The following is a 26,865-nucleotide window of genomic DNA, read 5'->3' as shown; positions in this document are numbered from 1 at the left end:
CTCGGATACAAGGTCTCATACATTCAAACTATTTTAACATACGCCTATGTATGGGTAGAAAATAAAACAAAAAAAACATTACTCTCTTTGCGAGTCTTAAATGTTTTGCTCCGCAATCCTTTTTTTCGGGTTGTACCCGTCGCCTCCGCTGCGACAGCTCAACACTTGCCGCTCAGCTGAAGTTCTGTTCTATCTCCCAGTAGAACAGCCGAATTCCTCAAAAAAAATCCAGCTAGCATTAGCAATGCCAAACACCATGTCAAGTGAAACAGCCAGTTCATCGAAGCACGTCCACAAAGCCAATCTTTCCTTTTTGCACCATTCTTTGTGACAAGTACCAATAATTCTTTGTCCCTTACTTTGGTGAAGATCCGGTAGCTGAGGCGTTGGTCTCCCATCCTTCAAGATATGGCGTTATTCCTCAAAAGAAAGGCGTGAAAATAGTTGTATATTCTCCAGAGTGGCGTCGTCTTACCGCCTTGCTGTACACTAAGCGTGTTTTGAATTCACGAAAGCACCGTGCGAACGTACGTTCACGTAGCGAAAATACAGCGACGTAAAAAGGCTGCGTAGCGTCTGCCTATTTGCGTAAATGACTTTTCTACTGGGGGAAACTGACTACGCATGCGCGAACACACACACGCTATGGCTAGGAAAAACATGATAGCATGTGCCTTCAGGAGGATAATTTTTGCAGCATTTTTGTCTGCAGGCTAGACGAAGTAATGAGTCATTTTTAATTGAGGTATAAAAATCACCAAATGTTATCACTTTTAAACCTATAGGTAGTGTAGGCTTTCTGAAATGAAAGAAATAAAAAGAAATCGAAAAAGGCAAACGGTTTCAACTTTCATTTCAGCCTGAGGTTGGCAGTACTGCGTGTGTACTGATAAATGGCTAACAACCTATCGAGCATTAAGTCTCTATCGCTACACCTTGATGCTGCAATCTGTGGCAAACGTGGCTGCCATCTTTCCTAGATAGTGAACATAAACTTAATAGCAAGACACCGAATAGTGAAAATCTTTGTATACCTTGTGTCCATTATAACTTGTTTTTTTAAACTTACGTTGACATTTTTGTAAATAGGCCTATACTTTGAATTTGTGATTACATTTTTTTTATGACATTCTCGTTTCCATCACACAAGCCATTGATTTTACTTGTTTTTATTGTTTTTTGTCACTTTTACACTTTTATTGTTTAACATTTGGAGGGATAATATTTGCAGTGACACGGCAACGACGCGGCGCGCTCATCATTCCGACTTGAACAAGCTGCTGACCCCGGACTGCAGCCTCTTCTCGCCCCTGCGGGCGGCCCTGAGGGCAGTGGCCATGGGGTCGGACCATCCGTCGTCGGAGCCGTCGTGGTAGCGCAGGCGCAGGGTGCTGCGGATGACCAGGCGCTCCACCAGGTAGGCGGCGCAGAACCAGGGCACCGCGTACTCTGCCGTCACCAAGCCCATGAAGTTATAGCGGAACTTGGAGTAGTCCCAGGGGCAGGCACCGAAGCGGCGCAGGAGCAGGCCCGTGCTCAGCTCCCAGGCGTACGTCCAGGCGGTGTAGATGAAGCAGCGCAGCACCACGTTGACGCGGTCGCGCAGGCGCAGGTACATTCGCTCCATGGCCAGGATGCACGTGCCGTAGAGGAGGAGCGCCCACACGCTGGTGACGCCCGGCAGCTTCCAGTTGCGGTTCAGGGCGAAGTCCCAGCACGCCGTGAACATCACCTCGCACACGTAGCCGTGGATGGCGTACAGGTACCAGCGGCACAGGGCCGGCAGCGGCGACGGCGGCTGCAGGATGGACATGGTTGCCATGGCGACGCGGCTCGTCGACTCCGGGCCTAGATCTGAAACGGGGGCAGTTGATAAGTGTTTGGCTTTGGACGCTTCATTTATTTATTTATCTCTGGTCGATTGGAGCGTGTGATTTTGAGTGTTGCTAATTTTGTAACACGCATTAAGTGCAACTATTTTACGCAAAGCTGACACGTTTGAATTATTTGAGCGCCTGGGTGGAAAATAAAACCAAAAAGATAACTCACTTTTGAGGTTTTATTTGGCAAATGAGTAATAACACAATGTTTTAAACCCATTTTTTGACCTTTTCTTTTTTTTTATATACACTCCTTTCTTTTTCCCCTATACCCGTTTGGGAGCAGTGTACATAACTGAGCAAAATAAGACGTTTTGTCACCCTAATGCTAGCATAGCATACCTTCGAACATGCTAGCTCTCAAGAAGTACTTTGATGACTTGTGGTGTTAAAAGGCTAAATGGAGCTTCCCTTTGATAAGTTATTATATTAAAGGGCAAAACCAGTTTTGTTAGCGCTAACTTGACTTTTGAGCATGCTAGGCTGCTCAACAGGAAGCTCAACATACCTGCTGCTGGTGACAATAGTGATTGTATTCACCTGCAACGCAAAGAGATCCGATTTGTGTTTGATGACAGCTAGCAAGTACTAAACTGCAAAAGAGCAATAGCATAGCTGAGCTAACGAATCTTGCGCTATCAACCATACATTTGGATGTTAATGAGTCATTACCACATAATGACCTGACTGGTAATTATCATTTTTTGTTTTGAAATATATATATATGATAAAATTTTAAATAGTCTTGATAGTAAAAAAATAAATCTTGCATAGAATTCGTTGTACAGTATTTGACGTTTAGATAAATTTCTGTTGTTTTTTTTCCTCTCACCCACCAAAAACTCCACCGGACTGCATCATCTTGACAGTTGAACGGATACTTAAATATTGTGCATTTGAATGCACCACGGGCGAAGTCTCCATTGCTTTATACGTGAACGCGTCAAACGAGCGGTTGGAGCGAAGGCACAACTCGCGCTTGCGCGGGTGGCGAGACTCCTCTGCGACGCATTGACGACTCTTTGAACATCACGCACGTACAATGCAACCACGACGCTTATCAATGCTTTTTATAAACAATATTAAAGGCCGTGACGACACCATTAACGGCGTTGCATAATACTGACGTTGCAAGCGTGTGACTAAATTAGTTCAACGCCCAAAAAAAAAATGGGATGAAATCAGCCGTAGATTCACCACCGCGCCGGCAGCGGCTCTACGCGCTGCCACACGCCCGGTAAGGGAGCGCGATTGGCGGCTGCGTGTGTGCAGCTAAGTCGGTCTCCCATGGCATCCGATTTAAGTTATTTATTTATTTTTAAATTGGTGGGGATCTTAAAATACATCATAGTTTTAATCGTCACCGCATGCGGCATTACGTATATTGCACAAACCCCACAGGTACTCAAAACACGTGCACAAAATATGACAAAACGCGCGCGTGCGCAGCGAAACACTAAGACGCACTGACCTACATTTACAACCCAAAATTCAATCATGAAATTGTATTAATTTGTTTATTCCCTTTATTACGTACCATTTGTCTTGGCTGTGCTGCTCTCAGTATGTTTTTTTCTTTTCTTCTTTAAATCCAAACAGATTTCAACCTCTGTGTTGCCATGGCAACCTAATCTGCCAGGACCTTTCCAATCAGTAGTGCAGTCCCATGCAACTTCAACTATATTCACTATTAGATGACTGTTCATCACACCAACCAAGATTTTAAATTCATCCACAATGACAAAACAAAACAAAACAAAACAAAAAGCACAAAGGGCAAATCAATGTTCCCTCTCTCTTTTTTAATGACATTATCGAAGCATAGATGCAATACTTGTGAAAAAGGTAGAAAAAACAGCAAGTCCTTCTCAATAAGTTAAACCTCTCTTGGCCCAAAGAGCGCTCAGGCCTGGCACGCAAAACACAAGATTCCTGTAAAGCATTATTTTTTTTTTCAAATTCAAAATGACAACCATAACAAAACAAAAAGACGGAGTTAACGCATGTCATGAAATAAAAGTGCATCTCCTCGCGGGGGGGCGGGGGGTTGGAATAATGACTCATTAAAAAAAACAACAACATACAAGTTGCAAGTGGCTTATGTTACAGTCCTTCCACAGGATTTTTTTTTTAACTTCACAAGCATTCCTCATGAAACATTTGTCCACTAACAAAGAACAAGAAGCTGAATTATAGGCGGCAAAAAGAAAAAAAAACATTTTGACATTGTAATAATACCAACAAGAGACATAAGTAATAAACACAGTCCTGTACAAAGAGATGGACCGTTGGACGACTGAAGGAAAAACAAACAAAAAAACAGTCGATTCCTTCCAGCTGAGCTCAGCAACCAAACCTTTTAATGGAACGTGAATTCTGGCGCCCTCTGCAGGGAAAAGGACACAACAACAACTTGAAACAAGTTTTTGCAGGAACAATACAAATTCAAAATATGTATATATATTTACAGATAATTTGAAAATAAAAGAAAAAAAGAAAAGCTTTTGTTTGGGAGAAATGTATTTTTTTCATCCTCCACATGTATGTAGACACGATCTCCTTGAAAATTTTGAGACCCAGAGTTCAATTGTCATGTTAAAAACCTTTTTTTTTTTATTCTGATCATAAAAGTTGCACTGTTTAAAAGGATGAATTTCACCTGTCAGGTGCGGGTGGCGGACATAAGTCGTCAGTCCAGCTGGTGCACTTCGTCCTGCATGGCAGCCGAGGGCCGGCCCACTTCGCTCATGCGTTTGGCCATGATGTCCCACTGGGGGGCCAATGCTTTGGATTTAGTGCCTGGGATGCAGCAGGAAAAACACATCCATTGTCATATACTCGTTTACCGTGGGTTTTAAAAAAAGTCAAGGTTTTAAACACTGGCTGTCGCCTGTAACGGGTCACTTTAATGATCTGACGATATCATTTATTGCAAAATCATTTGCCACTTGCAAGGGGTGCAGAGACCCCACTTTGAGAACCGCGGCTATAGAGAGCAATTACTCTAGCGAGCCCGAACCTCAATGAGAACAGACGAGCAAGCCTCTCACTCTTCCTCTGCGCCGTTACTATGACGACATGGACGATAGCCCCCAGCTAAAGCAAGTGAGGCCAATGCCGTCCTCTCCTCTCTTGATCTGTCAGTCTGTCTCTTCGCTCCCTTCCCCATCAAGTCCACCGGGGACAGTCAAAGTAGGACACAACAAGCACCAGCAGCCAGCCTACTCTCAAACTTTTAACACTTCATTGCGCTACAAGACAACCAATGGGTTTGATGCTTTTATATGCTAACATTCATCAAGTTAAATTGGTATTATTAGAAACGCCCTAAGCTTTTAAAAGCATTTACTGCCATAAATTCATAAAAAAATAAAAATAAAAAAGATTGTTAAAAATTAAAAGCAAGAGGCGATTAGAATTTTTTGTTGTAATTAATCGCATGACTTCACTAGTTAACTCACGATTAATCACAAATATTACCTCTGTTCTAAATGTACAATATAAAAAATTCATACTATTGTTAACAAAAGTGGGAAACAAATGTTAAACTAATAGAAATAGTTCAAATTAATTTTTGACGTTTATAGCCGTCAATGGCAGTGAATGAATAAAAAAATAAATGAAAAGATTATTAATAATTAGAGGCGTCAGGCGATTTAAGTTTTTAATCGTAATTAATCGCATGACTTCACTAGTTAACTTGCGATTAATCACAAATGTCATATCTATTCTAAATGTACAATAAAAAAAATTCTATGTTTTCATACTATTGTTAACAAAAGTGGAAAAAATGTTAAACTAATAGAAATAGTTCAAATAAATTTTGGACGTTTATAGCCGTCAATGGCAGTGAATGAGTTAGTCTTTTCCAACAGGTAAATAAATTCATATTATATTAAAGTCTGAACGTTAATAGAATACATTTTAAAAAAAAACTATTCAGAGAGACCATAACAATATAGCAAGAAAAAATGTTACGAGATTAATAACAATGTAGTAATGTAATTAGGAAAAAGTTGAAACAACCGCAAAAGCTCAAGAAGAAAGTCCTTGGCGGAGGTCATCAAAAGACTGTAAAATGAGCCCACACGCGCATTGGCGATTTTCAAGGCTCTTACCATCCAGTCCATTGTGCTGTTCGTAGCTGCGCTTTCCCAGGATGGTGGGTGAGCCGTTGTTGAGGATGGGGGAGGACTTGATGGGCGTCAGGCTGCCCATGGAGATGGACGCTCCCCGAATGGGTGCCTCCACTTTGGCTGGACGGGGATGTGCTTCTGTATGATGACATCATCAGGAAAACAATGCATAACAATATTTTTCAGCATACTGCAGAGCCCCTGAAGTGGCATGTGGGCGGGGGGGGGGGGGGGGGTGTCGACATATATTTCTGGTCCTGATGAGAAAGTTTTCCCGTTTGAACGACAAACTTTCTTGTTGGGATGAGAAACGTCGTTACTTATTTAGCAGACTACAAGACTTCAGACGTTTTAATTGTCTCTCAGACACAACCTAATGGTGACCACTTGCAGTCCAGTCCACGCGAGGCTACTAACACTAGATTCTGCACTCGATCCACATTTTCACTCATAAATCCAAACCGAAATGTATCTAGAGGGTCTCCCATGCTAGCACGCCATGGACTACGTTCTCATTCTAATGAGACAGTTTCTCATTAGAATGAGAAAGCTTGTAGTCCTAAAAAAATAAATAAAATAAACATTTCAATTTTATTTCGCCACGTCACTTATGAGGTTCTGTAGAACAGACAATTATAGAGAGTGGTTAATTTATCTACAAGTCTGAATCGGAGAGTCCAATATTGAAAATATTTTGAAATGTATATCTCGTCTTTAAACACTAATCATGCCTTGACTCGGGCTTGAAACCGCAACCCTGTGAAGAAGTCCTACTTCAAAACCCTAACCCTGCTTTAAAACCATAGCCCTAGTTAGAAACCTAACTATTCCTAACGTCACACTAACCACGGATGGAAACAATCATTTGAAACCTACTTGAAATCCTAATTTGGGACCCGATACTGAAACCTGAGCCCGAACTTGAAACTCTAGCCCATTACTTCCTATGGGAACAACCTGATGGTGAAAGAGATAGTGTCGAAGCATACCTAGATATCGAACCACCGACTCGAGAGGTTTGCGTTCTGTTGCTTTGAGCGGCGAAGGCTTGCCGGGGTCTTTATCTGGCAACCGCAGTGCACCTGTGGACATGTGACAGATTAGAGGTAAGACACAAAATTGCCACCGTACCATAATCACTGCAAGCTTACACGGCAGATTTTGTCAACCGTTTTTTCCAGAGTGTATGTCCTGACATGTGGGAAAGGCGAGCCAAAGTCGCGTCGCACACTCAGAAACTCGCGCCAGCCTGCCGATGTCCCACGCTACTCAACCAGACCCTTCCCCCTTTGCTTCCATTTTGTTATGTGCTGAAATATGTTTACAATGTGTTCAGTTCGGCACATACAAATGTGCATATTTTTAAAATAGGAAATTTTCTGTGATCTGCTGGAAGCAAAATATTCCTATAAAATGACTGCTGGGGCGCTATCGGGTGGGATCTTTATGCCATGCAACAACATTGAACTGAAGGGAGGAGTTTCATTTTATTAGGTCACAACCTTGTCTATTAGAAATAAGTGCTTTGTCGCCATCTTGTGGCATTGATAGTCAAACCTTGATGAGTGGGCTACTGATAGGTTTTCAATATTCAATGAAAAATGCCTACCAAGAATTATCATAAAATATTTTTATGAGGAAATTGCCAATTTCTAATCTTGTACTTTATAAAAACATAGTTTTAATTAGTGGTGCAACAGATCATTTGAGCCACGGATCAAAAAAGAAAAAAAGAAAAAAAAGTTTTTTTAATGAGCAAATGTGTTTAAATAAAATAAATGAGGAAGTTTTATTTATTTTATTTATTAATAATTCTGAAAATACCTCAAAGTGCAATTCAAGGCACATTCCCTTCTTTTAAACATGGAGAGTGAATTACAAAGTCGCCTTGGTCCAGAATATTGAAAAATAATTCAAGTAAGCCATCGGGTACCAGCTGTCAAACTCACTTACAGCTATCAGCCAGACACTCATTGGTAATGCTAACAGGTAGCCGCTAGCCACTTACCTCGGAGACTTCTGCTGTCTCATAAAATGACGGCGTAATTATTTAGCAGTTTCTTAGCGTTCTAAATTTGCGATTAAATATGAGTTCGAGATAGCGTTGTGTTGATGTTGGTCGCAACTACAATGTTGCTCAAAACTACGATAAAGAAAGCCTAAACGTCTAAAAGGGAAGTCAAGCTAGCCAACACGCCACGACGTGGGCCAACTACAATGTAAAAGTACTATTTGCATTGCCGTCATTGTATACTTACTGTATGTGGTAAACATTATTTTGAAGTTAGGCTTAGCGTGTTATGTTGAGTATGTTTCAGCTTCGTTGACATGGCTGAATGGTGTCCATTGTGAATGTTGCCCCCCCCCCCAACCAAACAATCCGCGGATCGTGGGTGATCCGAATTGTGGGGCCTGGTCCGAACCAACCACGGATCAATGATGATACGTTGCACCACAAGTATAAATGTAAGTTCTGTATATTGACATGCAGATTTTCACCAATTGCATGTGGGTACGGAACGCGGGTTTACTTTTCAGCTTACATTCAGCCTTGATGGCAGCCGTGTTGACGGGGAGGTAGGGGTGGCGGCCCAGGTAGCGCGGCTTGATAATGTCCTGGCAGATGCGGCGCGCCACCCGCGTCAGGTTGGTGGTCTGCAGGAAGAAGGCCTGTCGCGTCTTGACGGCGAACTTGGGGCTGCCGCTGTGTCGCAGGGGGACGCCGTGAGGGCTCTAAATGTAACAAAGGGGACGTGAGGACAGTTGCATTGTGGGATTGATGGCATACAGTATGTGCGTGTGTGCGTGTACCATGCTGCTGCGGTTCGGCCCGGGTCGCTCCCCGTCCAGCCTGGTGGGCATCTTCAGCCCGCCGTACTTCTTCCAGTATGTCCAGCAGGAAGCGCACAGGCGACACTGCATGTTGGGAGGCCCCCAAGAGTACCACTGGTAGGAACTGTTGGCTGCACAGACATAACAGTGACAATTTGTAACCCTTCTTTTATGTTGGGAGGCAAATTGACCCAATTTAAAGTTTATTTTTTTGGGTCAATTTGACCCAAATTTCAAGTGTTTCTCTAACTATTTTAGTTTTAGTTCTAGTTTTTAGAATTTAAAGTTTAGTTGTAAATTAAGTCAAAGCAGTGTATAGTAAAAAGGATACAAATTAGATCAATTCTGTTATTTTATTTTATTTATTTATTTATTTATTTATTTTTTTAAACAATCCTACCCTTTTCCCCTAATTTTAACAACTTACTATAGCAGCTTTCACAGGCTCGTGCGAGCGGTGGGGGGGTTGGCCCTTGACCCGGCAGTCCGGGTGGTCCGGGTGGTCCGGGTGCGGGGGCTCCGGCTGCTCCGTTGACCAGGGCTACCGGCTTTGGGTTGTTGCTGCTCAGCTGGTTAGGGTTTGGCTTGTTGCTGCAGCAAGAGCACAGAATGCGTATGGACAAGGTTGATGCCATCTAAAAGCTGCCATAACCATGACAAGTAAGAATCCATGTTTGAAACCCCACTTTGAAATCACAACCTGGCCATGAGACCATCATTTGAAACCCTAATAATAATAATAATGTCTTGAAACCATTACCCCTGTCTTAACACCCTAACCTTGTTTTCAAAACCCCACTTTGAAACTCGAACCCAGGCTAAAAACCCTACTTTAGGAGCCTAACCCTCTCTTGAAACCCTACATTGTAACTCTAACCCAGGTTTGAAACCCTAATTTCTAACCCCAACCTCATCTTGCAAACCCGAACCCTTTAAAACCCTAACTCTGCCTTGAAACCATAACTCAAGCTTGTGGTGTTGACAAGATAGTGTAACTCACTAGTTGGGGATGTAGACCTGTTTTAACTTGCTTTCGGCCTCGGCTGCCTTTAATCGTTTCTGGAAGTCAAAAAGAGAGCAAGGGCATTAAGTATTCATGAATAAGGCTTGTTTACAAGTACAACTTATTTTAATGAGCACACCCCCCATTTTAGCAGACATATTTTTTATGCTAAGTAGTCTCATGTATAGATTCGAGTCAACCAAAAATGGAGAGGGGCAAATTGGGCCCAGAACAATTTAAAAGCAACGTTGGGTAACAGTTGCACTGAAGGCTTTGAAGCAATCCAACATAAACATACTTTTTGCAAGATAAATCTCATTTTTCTTTTTTTCTTTTTCTTTTTACCTGTTGCACGTATCTGTCAGTGGTCTTCCACATGTAGTAATACTCGATGATGCTCGTCAGAGACTTCCAAGGTAACTGGGAGGGACAAAGAGGAGAAAATGTACTAAGAATTGCGGAATCTAATGCAAGATGGAGGCCCCCGCCTACAACGGCAGTCCTGTTTGTTTTGACAGAAGGCCAACGAGTGAACATGGGTGAGCGGCACCCACAGCAAATGGCCACCAGGTGGCAGAGTGATGCACACAGGTCACAACATTCAAAGGGTTTTCCATCAATTTGTCTTTTTTTCCCCTCCAACTAATTTACTCTCATTTGTCTGGCATTCAACTAATTTGTTTAAAAAATGCACAAAAATAATAATAAAACAGTAGAGTAAATAAAATACAAATTTATATGACATATATTTTGTACATACATATATTAAAAATGTTTAAAAATATAATACAAATGTTATCTATAAATTTTATATTATATATTGAATTAGAAAATATAAATATGAACATAAAATATTTAAATTTATTTCATTTCATTTTATTTATACAGTACAGTACATAATATTTATTATACTTTTGTTTAAAAATGATGAACACCCGCATACTCATGGTTCGGCACTTGCGGTGTCACCAAAATCCAGATTTTTGGGGTGGATTTTTCAATTAGGGGCGTTCCCACCCTATTTATTGTCAATTTCATTTCATTGTAATGAGCGAAAGAGCACGCCATCTACTCACAAAATCCTGTTGGATGTCCATGAAGTCCTTGCCGTATTTCTCCAGTGCCTCCTCGAACAAGTTGGCCTCGGAGGCGCTCCACTCCTCCATCTCGTCTCGACACAGAACCGGGCCACCCTGGGGAACCAGCGCCGCGATGGCCCGCGTCACATCGTAGCCCGTGCCGTGAAGAGTGTCCATGGCGTGGAACTAAACGCCAGAGAGAGAGAGAGAGAAAAACTGAACAGTGAGTATGTGAGAATGTCGATGTGTGTGCGTGTGTGTATATGAACCAGAGTGCGTGCATGCGCACATGTCTATGTTTTATATATAAAGAAGGGATCTGAAAGACAAGCAGCTTTGAAGGTCTAGAGCAGAGGTGGGCAATCTCGGTCCTCGGGGGCCGGAGTCCTGCAGGTTTTGGAGGTTTCTCACTTCCAACACAAGCTGATTCCAATCAACAGGATCGTTATCAGGCTTATGCAGCGCTTGCTGATGAGCTGATCGTATATCAGCTGCGTTGGAGAAGGGCAACGTGCAAAACCTGCAGGACTCGATGCCCGCCTCTGGACTAGAAGCTTCTTACTATACATTACCAGGGCACTAACAGCCCTCAAATAACTTTCTAATGGCTAATTGAGTAGCACACATGCTACTCGTGCGCCGCGGCAGCAGTTCAACCTGACGACTGTGCTCACCAAGGTGATGTCCCTGGAAGCTGCGGCAGCGCTCATGTGAAGGCTGGGCTGGCGCACGGAGCTGCTACAGTCCAAGGCTCGGGCGAACGTACCCACAGACCTGATGGAAGAGCGTAAATAGCAAAAAATAAGAACAGATGCTTCATTTTTAGAGCTACTTGAGAGCATAAAAGCAGGAAAATGCATGGTTGTGGGTAACCACAAGTTGTTAGCATTGCTTAAAACATTGCCCAGTTACTTCATCAACCTTACCGGGCGACCACCAAAAACTGGTCGATCTGCTTTTCCGTCAGCGAGCTACTGGGCTCCCAGATCTTCTCCTCCAGTTTCTCCAGGTCCCTGGCGTCCTCCTCGCCTACGCAACGTACAACATTATGGTAATTGCCCAATAAAGGTGATGTTAATTTTTTTCTCTCCCAAAAAGATTCTCCTGATGTTTAGTAGTGTATTGAAACTCAGAAGAGCAACGCGGTTTGAGCATCAAAGTAAATGGAGGGAAATGTCATTAAAGTGGGGTAATTAGCCAGCTCGGTGTCCCCCACCCGAGGTGCGCTAATTGTAATCCCACCTGCTATGAATTCAATTTTGCCGTTATACCCCACTAAACATGGGAGCAAATGTTAGGAGTAAAAACTAAAAAACATATTCATAATTTAATTTTCACATTAAAAACATAATCAACTAAATTAACATAATATATATTGGGTTGGCCAAAAGTTGGTATTCCCTTATTTTAGGGAGTGAGGACAGAAGGTATGGATGAATGGCTGGAAGGATTCATCCATAGCGATCAAATGAATAAAAAAAAAGAAAAAGAAAAAAAACAGTTTACTCCTACTTTTGTCCCACCCTCTACAACACAATGAACAACTTGTTCTCGCAAACAGTGCCCAAAGGCGCATTTTATTATTATTGACTTCAAAAGTGTGGAACCGTCCGTAATGCACTTAAAACTAACATTCAAACAAATGTTTGCGTTCTATAACAACTCATGCCGACGGCAAGAAGAGATGCAAATAGGGCAGAACAAATCAGGCAGACGTGTAAACATGGCCACAAACAATAATGTGGACCTGCCACGAGACGAGAGCGTCGGTCCCACCTTCGTTCAGCAGGTCGGTGATGTCGGCCTGATACTTGTTGCCCACCCGGATCTCCCCCTTGTCGGCCAGCAGGGTCTTCTGCTGGGGATCGTATACCAGCGAGTAGAAGAAGGCGTCCTGGGAACGGGCACAAAAAGTTGCACAAAATTTGCTTTGTCTTATTACAAAGTAGCAGTCAACTTCTGTGTGACGAACACACCTCTCTGTCCAGGTAGGACTTGAGTGCTTCGGTCTCATTCAGCAGCGTCACACAGCATTTCCCCCTAGAGGTTAAGGACATGATATGAGTAACTAAATAATAATAAAGAAATAAAAATTAAAAAAGTAATTTAATTCTCAATCTTTAATTACTATTTTTATTATTATTTTTAACAAAGTGCTAAGAATCTAACTGCGTCCTTCCTTTTTTCCATGTGCAGGCCTTGAAGGGGAAAACTTTGTCGACCCATGCCCGCCCTTAAACAAACAACCAACCAACACAGTCCAAAAGAATTCATATCAACAACTTATCATTTGCTGCTTGAAAATGTCAGGTAATAATGCTCTAATGATGAGGAGGAGAAAACAGCCGCCTCATGACATTTAAAGCTCAATGCGAACGGCAGCTGAGCTGCTTGTTTTGCTGTGTCTTAAGCTCTAATTGTGTCCATATTTCAGCGTACCTGATGTGCGTGGCGGGAAGGGACTCAAGCTGGCGGGACAAAAAGAGCTCCCTGTGTCTGAGCTGATGTTTCTGCTTCTCGGGGAGGTCGGCCATCTCGGGATTCTCCATCTCCTCCTCCAGCTCCCCTAGGAGGAGGGAAATTTTCAATAAAGTCAAAACAATTGGGGGAACCTGAGATTTAAGTGCGAGGCCACATCGCCTTAATAACACTAAGATGAGAAGATTAAGATGATATCCCTCACGTTATGGATGGAGTGGGATGAAAGAGGAGAGGAAGAATGAGGCGAGAGAGACGGACTAACCGAAATGGCTAAAGTAAGCGTTGCAGCAATGGCGGCGAAACATTGGACAGGGTGAAAGATGTGTGAAGACAGCGGGATGGCAAAGAGGAGGAGGGGAAAGACTAATAGAGAAATCTGGTGGGAGAAGGAGAGCAAAAACGTGTGCGAGAGAGTAAAAGAGAGCAAGAGAGTACGTGATCCAATTCATTTGGACTTTCATTAGAGGCCAGACAGAGCTAGGGAGTCGCACGGCCGAACAAAAGCAATCAAGGGATTTTCAGAAGCGGGGATGTGTGGCCAAAATCAATACACACACACACACACACACACACACACGCATCCCACCCACCCTCACACACACCATTCAAGCCATCATCGAGCAGCTAATTATTAACTGAACTTATTGAATAAAGTTCATTGGGAAAAATGAATCAAACAGGAAGTGAGACTAGGATCGAGTGAGACAAGTGTTGGCGGCAGAGCGGAGGACGGGGCAATCCTCCGCACAACCTCCTGCACAAATTGCCCCTGCGTCTCACCTGTCCAGGCCCATTATCAATTATTGACGAATGGGGTCGCCTTACAAGGCTACCGGGCCAGTCTTAACGAACTGAGTTCGCCTTAACGACATGGCAAGAGAGGAGTTTTTGTGTCAAAAATCAGCGAGCAGGCCTGAGCCGACTAGCTGGCCGCGCATTTAACTCAGTCCAGACCACTTAGCTGCTGAAACGAGCGGCTCTCGAACCACTGACTACACAAGAGATGAGCAACTGGCTGCCTGCTGCAGGCCGCTCGAGTGGCCAAAGATTAATTCATGAAAACAAAACTGCTTTAAGTAATGGAGCAGGTTTTTGTATATGTTTATATCACTTCATTGAATATGGTTCTATGACTGACTATCCACTCAATACATTCTTCCAAAGATGTTCCTATTTAGGGCGTGTTCGGAAATAACATGTTTTCTTGAGATGGAACCCAGGGGCAGCAAATACAATTAAAACAGCAAGGGCCCCAAAATTGAACCCTGTGGAACACCATATGACAGTAGGGCATACATAAATGTATTTATATTTTTTACGTTTTCATAATGCAAAACACAAACTCAAGTAAATCAAAACAAAAATTTATATATAATATTTCTGCAACACCTTAAGATGCCATCCAAACACCCTGCTCTTTTACAAGGTGCTATGTTAGCGGATGGGTAGCTAGCATGGACAAGTGGCCAGTTGGCTATCATGAACAGCATTTTAAGGGTAATATTCTAATATGACTTTGTTTTGGGATCATAATTTGGGGAGTAACATTAGGGTTTAAACTATTATAGATACAAAAAATAACAATAATAAAAGTGGCGTAATTTTATTTCTCATCACGTATCTAATAATCTGGTTGCGGGATACTGTGTTGCTGTGTGTTGCTGCGCACAGTTGGGGCAAAACCCCGCTTTGCTCGGTTCTAGACGATCCTACTACACAGACAAGACTCCTGTATAATTTAAAGAGGATATTTTCCAATGTGATTTTAAAGTCAAGCTTTTTAATGTTTGTGCTTTAAAGTCAGCTTGATCTCTGGCAATGTATTAAAAATGAAAATTGACTCCTCATTCGCACCACTGTGATGACAAAAAGCTTTGATTTTCACTGCCGTTTTACTCCAATATTCTTTTCGGGCAGTAGGTGTTTTGTATTAGTAATTGATCATCTTTTCCATTATTTATCCTGTTGAACGAAAGTAACTTTGAATTTGCACACTCTTAGCATAACGTCCAATCGAGACGTGGAGCTCAAAATAATGTAGCTGACTTTACTGCGACTATAAATGCAATTTTCACTTGAAGCTGCGACTCATTCAATGATTAAATGGTTTTAAAACTTTTGTCCAACTGCTACTAAATTTCAACTTCGTATACAATGCAAATACGCAACATGATTAAGCATGGTGTCAAAGCCAAATCATGGCTTCTTGCAACTCCAATTGCTATTATGTCAGCTGCTTGGTATGGCCATCGGCTGTTACGACCTGGATTGTGACATATGTGACGAAACTCAACATCTCCCAACAAAATAAATGTTGTCTATGTCCACGTGACATGGACGAGGTAACTAGAATCAACACAACATTATCGTATGCTAAAAGAAGGCTAACAGTGTTAGCTTAAGGTAAAAGTAGGCCGTTCTTTTTTCTTCTTTTTTTCCCAGTAATGGCTGTGTACCAGCAACAGTTCGGTGAGGCACTTGGAGACAGAAATCCATGGCTGCATGGGTGTGGGCTACATCCTGTGTGCGTCTCAGCAGTCAAGTGTGTGTGTGTGTGTGTGTGTGCGTGCGTGCGTGGGGGTGTGTGTTTGTGTGAGGGTGTGCGTTTTTGAGTGTGTGTGTGGCTGGATGGGTGGTATGCATGTGTATGTTACACATGTTGCGTGATAGACCAGTCACAGAAATGGCTTGTGGGTAGGTTTATTTCAGCGTCGCTATGGATCAGTGGAGGATGGCGGCCAACTGCGCGTGTATGTTAATGTGTTGCACGAGTGTGTGTATGTGTGTTAATGTGCGTGTGCTATGAGTCATTGATCAAATATTTTGCTTGCAGAGATTCGAGCGCTCCCTTGACGGGGCCTCAAGAAGCCCCGCCCACCCCACGATCAGAGCAGCTTGCTTATTGGTCAGCTTGGTATTTTATCCTCCTGACTCCTCCCTTTCAACATTTAAATTCACCACGACTCAAATTATTATTTTTTTTTTTTTGCACCTTAGCTCCCCACAAGGAGCCTTTGCTCAACTTTTTCAGCAACATAGCAACAGCACCCATTTTAAGGTCATTTTTGGACACTTTCAAGCATCCTTCGAAAGCAAACTCCTCATAACACAGAATTTTTTTCTGATTGCGAGAAAATTTGACCCACGTATACCATTGAATTGTAAAAAATTCTAAGGTTGTCATTAGTTTGTTTTCTCCAAGCCACACAAAATTAGCATTTCGAATGGCATCTCTTGCCCTAAGAACTCTACTTAAATAGCACAAATTGAACATTATTGGTGATAAGAACAGTGTCGGCAGTAAAATAGGTCATGTACTTCAGTCCTCAATTGTTTCTTACTGGATGTATTTTTTATGGAGGATTTTAGAGGCATTAAAAGCGCTCAATCCATTTTTGTGTGGAGAAAAATCCACAAAGATGGCAGCCACTTATCGCATTGCTATTATAAGTAGATCCACATAAAAGGTCATACCAAAAATTAATCGACAACTAACCAATTACCAAAATAATCACCAACTATTTTAATAATTGAGTCGTTGTTTTGAGTCATTGTTTTAACCAATTTCACTCTATCAGCAGTAATTATTCAGATTTCTATTTAACTTCATGAAAGCAGACTCTTTTCTCTAGCTTGTGTTTAACCCATTAAGGCCGGCAGCACATTACCGCGTTTCTGCCGTTAGAGCCAGGAGCGCTCCAGCGCTCTTCTCCCTTTATAGCCGAGAGAGCGGACACGTCATTTTGTTTTGACCAATTCTTGATCTCTTAGCCGCTGAAATGCATCAAAATATACACGTGGGGGGGTCACATGGGCCTTGTAGCATGTCTTGGAATTTTATTTGAAATAAATGACGCGATTGACGACGATGCGGGAAGACTTCGAATCAGTGTAACCAGTCGACAGTGATATTTTGTTAAGATATATGTTTGTAGACAATGAGGATGTTGAAAATTTCGACGGCTTTGTAACGGAATGGACGGCGAATAATTATCACTCGATCCTCTGAGGTTATTACAAATACGCTCCAGTGTTGAAGGTAAATATACCCGCAGATGCGACAGTTGTTTGTTGATAAAAATAAAAAAAAGTTTATAATAATAAACTTACGTTTGTGTGAACGCCACATTTATAAGCTCTGAAATGTTTTTGGAATTATGTTTCTATCTGCTTCAGGAGCTAAGCATTACAATATTGTTGAATATCCAGGAAAACTTCTAAAGTCACCCATAGGTTTTAGAGGCATGTTTTCTACCTGTATAATATCAATCCTCTCGTCAGATATTGCTTCACTGTTGTTTCCATATTTTGGTGGGACGGTACTTTCAAAACACAATTTTGCTGTGGGAGGCAACTCCCGATCTCCCAGCATCAGCAAGGTCTGCACCCGTCGCACGCGCACTTCATGTTTAGACGCCGATGTTATCATGCAGTCAAAGATAAACGGCTCACGTTGATTTATTGAACACCGGAAAGCTGGAAGCGCTCGCAAAAAGGAGACCGTGCCCATCTCTTCTCGTCGCACGCTGCGCTTGTTTTTGTCTCGCATCAACGCTGTCGGTAACTTGAGATGCCGGCGCTCCGATAAGGGCCGCCGATCCAAAACATTGCTCGAGACAAGACGACCATATTGATGAAGAAACAAACACAGAATACACGGACGTTATTATTCGAAGTGGATTGTTTTGTCGAACAACATTTATGGTACTAACTACAACTATTTGCTCAAAGGCGCACCTATTTATATATTATCTATAGTTTTACGTTGTTCCTGTAACGCCCTAGTGACATCTGAGATACTTAAGATGTAGGGATGTAGCCTACTAAAAAGCGACTACAAAGTGACGGCAGTACAATTACTTTAAAGTTACTAAAACGTTTCACTGAAAAATGCACCGATCTGCTTATTTTTGTGCTCTTTCTGTTAACACCCAAAGATGACATCCGGATGCCCTGCTCCATAGGGTGCTTTGTTAGCAGAAGAGTAGCGCAACATAAAATTCCACCTAAAGGCATTGTTCCTAGTTGACGCCGGATACAAAATGATACAGCGAAAAGGGCCTCCTAGATCGCGATTGGCTATGGCGAAAGTATACCGCTAATCACTTGCAATTGGCTAGCTGGGCACTAACAAAACAAAATACTAGAAGTAGTAAATAAATGAAATAAACAATTGAGAATACCTTTAGATCAATAAATCAAAAATGTAAGACATTTCTAACAAGAATGAAATAATACGTATAAAAAGTCTAATAATAACAATAATAATAATAATGGGTTCTTATTATTTGCTAATTGTGGATTCACGGTATACAGCATCATAAACACTGGATGGTAGGTGGAACACATTGCGGTTTATTGATAGTCGATTAAATGCTGACCGCTTGTACCATGTTAGAGATTTCTCATTAGCTCTTTGTTTCCAAACACTATTTTTTATTTTTTTTAAAGTTCTCCACCAGTGCCAACGTCCTTGTGAAGGAGCCAGGAAGCAATTCAAAAGACTGCCAGCACTTTAGGCGTACCGCACTGGCTCCCAACAACCACTTTCAAAGTACGGAATGAAAGGCAAATATGCACACACGGAGGTGTCCTCGTATTGCTGCTGGAGTGCTGTGCGGAGGGCCTGCAATCTCTTTTGACGTCAACATATAATGTAAAAAAAGAAGCCCGAGGAAAAATACTGAACAGAGTCGTTCGTGGGTACACGCTGCACGTTTTCGGGCCAAAGTTACGCTCGGTCACTCACTGGCGTGCTTGTCTGCCAGGGCGATGAGCGTGCTGGAGATGTCCCTCCGTCTGTAAAAACACACCACTTTGGCCTCCACGTTCCCATTGGCGGTCTGCGGAGGAGAGACAATCGACGTTACCATAGCAACAGGTGGTGCCGATACGCACACACAGCACAGACGATAAATGAAAACGCTTTTTTTTTTCTTCTTCTTTTTTTTTTTAAAGAGAGAGGCTCATTCTTAAGTTTTTGGCTGCAAACACAGTGTGGGGTAGTTTTAAGGCATAAAAATCCCAAGCAGTGTCGGCCTTCGTCATGGAATCATAACATGATAGCCTAGATGTTGCCATTCTTTGTTACAGTACAAATGCTTAAGATGGCAGCAATGTATTGATTTTGTTGGGTTGGGGGTGGCTGGGTAAATAATTAAGTGTAAAAAGCAATAATGGTCATTTAGACATTGATCTGTGGCGCTTAGCCAGCCATGTATGTGTAACTAAAGTGCACTGCTAATCAAATGTAATGACAATGACATGGAGCATCTCAGATGGATGGATGGATGGATGTAGATAGATGGATGGATGGATGGATGAATAGATGGACAGACGGACGGACGAACGGACGGACAGACAGCCAGACAAGAGTGCTTTTGTTCAGGTCATTCAGAATCCCGAAAACGGCGTATGTCGGGACGTCGTAAACGAAGGACCACATGCACCTAATGCCGCAGTGGGTGAACTTGCGGCTGTTAAACAGCTGTCCCAACGTTCGCTTCTTCACAGGCGACAACCTCCGAAAATGACTTCATTCTCGTTAAAACCGCTGGACTGTTTTGAGCGGAAGGAGCCGTCGGGAACGAGCACGCAGCCCCGCGCAGGCCGACTCTGACTGCTGGTTAATTATTTAAGGAGTTACATTCTGGAAGGAGGCGGAACTTTAAATCACCACCGTATCGATAAATAAATAAATAAATAAATAAATAAAACACACACACACACACACACACACTCACCTTATTCAACTCCTCTATCCTCCTGATCAGCAGCGGGTTACTGGACGAGTTCTCAAAATAAACATAATCTGCAGGGAGGATGAGGAGGAGGAGGGGTGTAAAATTGTGAAAGGGGAACAAGAAGAAGAAAAAAAAAAAGACATCAGTCATCTTGAATGAACCAACGTTTAAACAAAAGGGACGATTTTAACATGAACTCATGTCCATAGCCATACGTTATCTCAGGACTCGCACATACAACGTTATTGTTCCCTGTGTGTGCGTATATGCGTGTTTATGTGGGTGCTGGCACGGGTCCAGACCCATTGGAGGCTTAGCGCTCACCAGGATGTCCCCACAGGCCCCCCCCGGGCTTGGTGGGGCGCCCGGTCTTCGCCCGGCATGTGTCTTGGCTGAGCACTGTCAGATTATACCCCACACGCTTGGTCCACTGCCTCGAGCTACCGTTCTCCTCGCGGGCCCCCCGAAACGCACAAAAAAAAAACACACACACACACCCAACCCCCACCTATGTTCCCCACTGGGCGACGACGTGCTCAAGTCTCATTTATACTTCCACCATTTGTTTAAAACAGAATGGCGACATGGAGAATTCGTCTTTACAGATGCCATGTCTGCAGTGCTGGCGATGATCATGACCATTAACGAAGTGGCGGGGGGACGTTTTGCCGTACCAGAATAAAGTAATTGCACATCCACTCCTTTAGGTGGCAGTGGTGCTTTCATTTTCTAACAGTGCATTAGGAGTATTAGCTCATCTGCAGAGTTGCACTTACAACAATTTTACAGACAAAATATCTTGTTCTTCTTGGGAGGGGCGTAACAAAAAAATTATTAAGAAGCACTGCTTTAACCCCGAGAAATAATTATTTGTGAATTTACCATTTTTTCATAAGAAAATGTTATCTTAATCTCTCATAAACATGCTACTATTTTAGTGAAATTATGTCGGCAGTAAAATGTCAACGTAATTCTCACACAATTATGGATTTTTCCGAAAATCACAGTGTTACTTTCATAAAATGACTTTATCATTATTATTTTTATGCAGGGTCCTATGTATGCAGCTTTCGACTTGTCCCATCAGTTTTAATGATGGATGCCCTTTCTGACGCAACCCAACCATTTTTTTTTTTTTTATCTGGGCTTGGGGCTGGGAATCGAATCCACGGCATCTGCACAAATATCGGCGTACGCTGGGCCCTCATCAGGCTTTATTTGGTTTCAGGTCAAATAAAATCCCCTTCAAATAAAATTCTTTTGCCCATTCTTTTTGCCGTCTTGTACGGATCAAAGCGTGAATCACATCATGGAGACACGAGTCTGATCATCAGACTATTCTAATTCAAACCACCGAAAAAAACAAACATGGACGTTTGCCTGCGGCGGTTCCTAGGGAGCAATTAAATCACGAGCCAGATGACGTCGTGACACAATGAAAGTGTTCCTCGTGCTTTTCTCGCCCCCAAAAAAGGTAGAAGGCGCTGGGTCGTCCTCTTTGTTTGCCATCTGGGCAACAAAGTTCAGTTGTCATGACTGAGAAGTTCTAAGAAGTGGAGAGTGGCGCTGCTGGGAGTTTCCACCACGTGAGCGAGCCTGCGGCCTGAGCAGCGTCGCTCCATCTCTCTCCGTTTCCCATCATCCCTCCTGCCGCCTCAACCCGGGAAATAAAAGCTCCCCTCCCCCCGCTCCATCAACCCTTCCAGCTTCTAACGTCGGCCAACCGGCGGTCTTCCGAGACCATGACGTCGAGGTTCGCTTGAGCCAATCGAGGCGTGTTACCGAGAGAGACTGCTGAGTTGATTTGAACCAGGCCAGCGAGACACAATCGTGAAGGGGAAAATGTTTGAAAAAGATTAGCAACGAGATAGTCGTACCCATGAGAATAAATGCCACACATGGTACCGAAAGGTTGTAAAATATTTTTTGTTGTAAAATAACTTTTTGAGGGGTTATATTAAGAGTTTAATCTTGAACAATTAAAACATTAATATTGAGAAAGCCTTTTGTGAAAGCTTGGGACATTCTTCTTGTGGAATTGCGACTCCCGAAAAATTACGACGTCATTGTGCTAGAATTTTTCCATTTTCATTTAAGAATTTCCATCCTATTTTAAAATAACTTTACGGTGGTAAATGAGTGTGACTTTGTCTACCACATGACCACAAACTAGTTCATTGCGCATCATTAAGAACCTCAAAACGTCACGTCAGTATAGTCGTTAGAGATAGACCAATATGTTTTTTTCAGGGCCGATACCGATTATTCGTAGTCAAGGAGGCCGATAACTGATATTTGAAGCTGATATTCATTTTCAGTAAAAAAAGAAAAAGAAAAAAAAAAGGGGGGGGGGTATATTGGCGTAATATTTTTTTTTAATACAAATGCCAATGTTGACTCTGTTGTAATGTCTGTAGTGTGTTTATTGAACACATTTTCAAACTTTTTAAAATGTAAAAGTTGTTTTGTTTTTTTAATCCTAGACAATTGACATCCCTTTAAATTTCTAACAAAACGTTCAGGGAGCTCCCAATGTTATCGGTACTTCTTAAAAAGTTCAATGGAAGCTTACGTAAGTAAATACCATAGCTCACTATAGTTTTCTACAGTAAATATTTTCCCCCCAAAATTTTAAAATATCTGAAATCCTAAACTTTCACATTTCTTTGTTTTAATGTCGAACAAAAACAAATGGTTCAGAAGGTTCCCACGGTCAGTAGCATTGCTTATAGTTTACTGAAAATTGAAATAAATAGCTCATTGAGATTAAAATGGTTTTAGACTTACTTTATATCAACAGTGAGATTTAAAAAAAGTCAGATACAGATATTCGTCAAAATGCCCAATGTCAGCGCTATCTCCAACAGTCGTACACAGAGGTCAGCCTGCACTGGCCTGTCTGTAGTTTCATTACAAAGTGACATCACCAACTGGTGGTCTGGCACAGACATGACAGGATTTTAATATTTTTGTGCATGCATTATTGCATACGTGTGAATAGGGATCGCTTCGACAAAGTCTGAGCTTCCATGTCTTGACGAGTTTGTGGTGATGTAAACATACCCTGTGAGTGTCCCTCGCAAGTCTACATCCGAGATTTGGGTGACTCCGGTCCAAAGCAAACGCACATCTAGGACACTGGGACGATGAGACGGACAGTAAAGCCAGTGCTTTGTTGGCAACATTTTCCTACGACAAGCGGTGGGAAGCCGGACAGCGGGAGCAGGAAGTGCGGATTGCGGCCCACACCAGGAGATTGGTTAGGGGGTGGGGCGAGGTGAGGTGGGGTTTGGGGGGACAAAGACATCAAGGCCTGCCGAGGCGGCCTTTGTCCCCGCTTCATTCACTCGGGGAAGTCGCTGCTTTTCCCGAGATGGGCATGCATTGTCTTGCAAAGCGAAGCGGCGGCCATCTTTCAAAGGGCTGCAAAAAGTTGGACTGAAACATTCAATCAAACATTTCTTCTTGGCGGGATTATTATTTAAAAAGAGAATGTGCAAGCAGTATGCTTATTATGCAATACGATTATGTAGACTCAGTGGCAAATTTGTTTGTGGCTGCGTTAGGCCTAATTGCGACACAGAAATGCATCCCAGATCGCGTGCTACAATCCAAGGAGTTAAAACGAGAACGGGTCAGGCAAATCCCATTAATCAGCCGTTTATACTCCACACAAAGCAAATTACCTTCTCAAACGTAACCGCTCACATTTCAACACAAGATGGTATTGACAATTTGACACTAAGCAGAATTGCTGATCGGTGAAGTGTTAACTTTCTACACCGCTCTGGCGGACGTTATCCTCAGGTAGCCCCCGCGTGCTATTTTTTCCCCACAAGCGGAGAAACGACAACAAACGACATCATTTGAATGCTTGAAGCTGGCGTAGCCATCTGTACTAAATCTGTCATGGCTTGCCGTTGTGGATCATGACACCTGATACGAAACATGTTTGGATGACAATGACTGAGTCAAGGTTTAGGGAGATTGTGGAGTTGTGGTTCTGCCTTTGCCCCTCAAATGCGGCAAAACGGGGAAGCTAACCACAGCACAAAGACTTTGGGGACAAACTTTCGTTTCCACTGATTTGTTTAAAAACATAATCGAGGCAAGGGAAGTGAGACGTTATGGTTCTCCTTCAAATTCACCTCAATGGAAAACCTAACTCGCAGATCACAAATGAGACAACTGTTGTAGTTTTTAAAGAAAAAAAAAAGAAGAAAAAAATAATCTAATCTAATATTGAATTCAAACCGACATCGCAATGTGGTTGAATGCAATGTTAAAATCGCAAAAGCTGCAATTTGGGGTATAAAAAAATAAAATAAAAATAATTTCATTCATTCAGGAGGCTTTCTACACAAGTTCAGTGCTAAGGGATTGCAGTCCTCAATTACATATCATGAAAAGTTGAAGTGATCAAGACACAGATTTGTTTGCGTCATCGATGTAATCTGATTTATGATATACTGACTTATGTATATGCCACGCGCGTGTAAATTAGTGTAGCCCAGAGGTCAAAGCAAACACGGTGAAGCTGCGTTTAGCCGTTATGCTGCTCGCAAATGGAACAAGATGCCAAAAGAAGTCAGTACCAAATGTAACTGCTTTTAAATCCTGTTTAAAAAAATATGTTTATTCCCATACCTATGACTAAGGTATTTTGACGAATTTTTTAAAATCAAATTTCCCCCAAACTTTTTGTTTTGCTGTAAAAAAAACTTTTTATTTTATGTTAGTAAGATACTTTTTTACTTTGCTTTTTAATATATTTAACTCTCATGTTTGTAAATGCTTTTAAATGTTGTACTTCAAATATGTGAAGCACATCGAGTTACCTTGCGTATGAAATTCACTATAGAAATCAAATTGTCTTACCTCGCTTATATGTTAGAACTTTGGGACTTTTTCACAGTCAATGCTTAAAAGACTACAAAGTGCAATGACCTCTATACACCAATCCGACTTCAGTCAGACGCGATGTCGTGCCGGCATGTCGTTCCGGGAAAAAAATGACAAAAATACACACCGCAACAAACTGATCACAACACCGACTACTACGTACCTTCTGCGCACGTGTGACAAGTAATACTCCTCCATACCATAGGGGGCAGTTGTCACTAGTCCTCAATTGTTAGAGTAAAACAATCGGAAAGGTATTTCTGGAGGAGGGATATAAAAAATGTCAACAAAGCATACCACTATCTTTATGAAGTGGAATTCCGGAATGACGGGACAAGGGTCTGAAGTTTACCCGACACTTAATTGCTTACATCGAAAGCAACTGTTATTGACTGGCAACTATATTATACGTCACACCGGCATTTTAACGTGTCTGACTTGAGAGGAAAGATGTCATCCCTGCACTATTCCACCTTCTTAAAATGACGGGACAGGGGTGTTATTTTTAACACCAGTCACCCAACTTTTTGCGTCGAGGGCAATTGTTGCTCAACAACTAATTTAATGGACTTTGTCCCGGTGATATTTTGCCTTCTGGGGTCCAATCAGAATCGAACAACGCCTGTGCGTTAGGGAATTCTGGAATGACAGGACAAGGGTAGAGGGTTTAACACGTGACACTCAACTTCTTAGCAACTGACGCTGCCCGGCTACTATTTCAATTGTTACTGGATTCCCACCCTCCCATAGGTGTCCCTAATGTTTTGTCTCGTGTGCTTCACCTTCATTTTGTCACGAAGACATTTTTAAAGCCATTTTAGCAGATCATTAAATCCACACCCGAGTTCCATGCCTTCACTTTGTTTGTGAGGGGGAGGTACAAAAATAATCTAGAAACAGTAAAGCGTTGTAACCAATAAAGCCATTACATAAAAAATAGTTTATAATAACTTTTCACGATGCCAGCTGCTCGGCTGAAGAGGTAGTTGTCGCTCATTATAAGTTAGACAAAAACACGACTCTTCATCGCCACCGCGAGTCATCATCATGAGGAAGGCTGTATTACCACCTCCAGGGAGTAAAATTGACGACGAGGAGGAGGACGAAGAAGAGGAGGCGGAGGAGGGAGGACGGAGGACGGAGGAGGAAGAGGAAAAAGACAAATGCATCAAGAGAGAATTTACCATGGCGGGTCAAACCGTGACTGACTGACTGGTGAGTGACTGAAGGGAGACAAACCTCCCCGCTGGCGGCGGCGGCGGCGGCGGCGGTGGCGGTGGCGTCGCCTCCCCCCCACTTTGTCTTACCTCCGACCCGGTACATGTTGGCCGCCATGGCTGCCCCGCCGGTGCCGAGGCGAAGGAAGCCTCCTCTCTCCGGGTCGTGAGGGTGGGTCGGCTCGCTGTCTCCCTGCTCGCCTGCTTCCCTGGCTGTCGCTCGGCCGCCGTGTTGCTAGCTGCGCTGCCGCCGATGTGTGTTGGAAAATGGTGGCCGGATCAATACGAAACAGACCAGCCTTGGAGACCTTAAAGAGACAGTACACTCGAGTCGAGCGGGCGACGACCCAACCTCGTCCAGAAAAAAATCGACCTTTGTCATTTACCAGGTAATTAGTTAATTTAATTGTGTTTTGTCAGTTTTGTTGTTGTTGTTGTTGTTGTTGTTGTTGTTGTTGTTTTTGAACCCCTTCGGTTGCTACTTGCTTGTTTTTAAAATAGAGCCGAGTTAGCCGAGTGTCACGTGACCGACTAAGGCGCCACCTCTTACCAGGTTATTTCTATCAAGTTTTATAGACAGATAGATAGATAG

The 26,865-nt window shown here is 42.6% G+C and overlaps 2 protein-coding genes and 1 long non-coding RNA gene across 4 annotated transcripts in view; all 3 read right to left on the bottom strand.

Annotated features, from left to right (window-relative positions):
* LOC147162586 (uncharacterized) overlaps positions 1-588 on the bottom strand; it is a 97,265-nt gene extending 96,677 nt beyond the window's left edge. The window contains exon 1 of the long non-coding RNA XR_015097005.1: positions 360-588. This is a non-coding gene — a long non-coding RNA (uncharacterized LOC147162586). The remainder of the gene's footprint in view (positions 1-359) is intronic.
* Positions 589-1,153: 565 nt separating this feature from the next.
* Positions 1,154-3,531, bottom strand: tmem229b (transmembrane protein 229B). Of its 2 annotated transcripts, none has more exons than XM_086094000.1 (2): positions 2,717-3,531; positions 1,154-1,854 (listed from the first exon to the last, which is right to left on the bottom strand). In XM_086094000.1, the coding sequence occupies exons 1-2, from the start codon at positions 2,802-2,804 to the stop codon at positions 1,259-1,261; spliced, it is 684 nt and encodes a 227-aa protein (XP_085950126.1). In that variant the 5' UTR covers positions 2,805-3,531; the 3' UTR covers positions 1,154-1,258. The 2 variants fall into 2 exon arrangements, with proteins under 2 accessions (XP_085950126.1, XP_085950127.1); XM_086094001.1 differs by lacking the exon at positions 2,717-3,531 and adding an exon at positions 2,389-2,661.
* A 136-nt stretch (positions 3,532-3,667) lies between these two features.
* Positions 3,668-26,592, bottom strand: mta1 (metastasis associated 1). Its single transcript, XM_086093999.1, has 18 exons — positions 26,364-26,592; positions 20,155-20,222; positions 19,161-19,254; positions 13,370-13,496; positions 12,907-12,970; positions 12,707-12,824; positions 11,857-11,959; positions 11,605-11,704; positions 10,928-11,116; positions 10,197-10,271; positions 9,849-9,907; positions 9,276-9,439; positions 8,828-8,979; positions 8,560-8,749; positions 7,006-7,098; positions 5,999-6,154; positions 4,540-4,679; positions 3,668-4,266 (listed from the first exon to the last, which is right to left on the bottom strand). Exons 1-17 carry the CDS (start codon positions 26,389-26,391, stop codon positions 4,570-4,572), a joined length of 1,890 nt encoding a protein of 629 aa, XP_085950125.1. The 5' UTR covers positions 26,392-26,592; the 3' UTR covers positions 3,668-4,266; positions 4,540-4,569.
* Between the last annotated feature and the right edge of the window lie 273 nt (positions 26,593-26,865).

This window comes from Leptonotus elevatus, chromosome 14 (assembly GCF_054856555.1).
Source record: "Leptonotus elevatus isolate MCC_2025b chromosome 14, RoL_Lele_1.0, whole genome shotgun sequence".
Lineage (NCBI taxonomy): Eukaryota > Metazoa > Chordata > Actinopteri > Syngnathiformes > Syngnathidae > Leptonotus > Leptonotus elevatus.
This window is presented reverse-complemented; position numbering and strand designations above follow the sequence as displayed.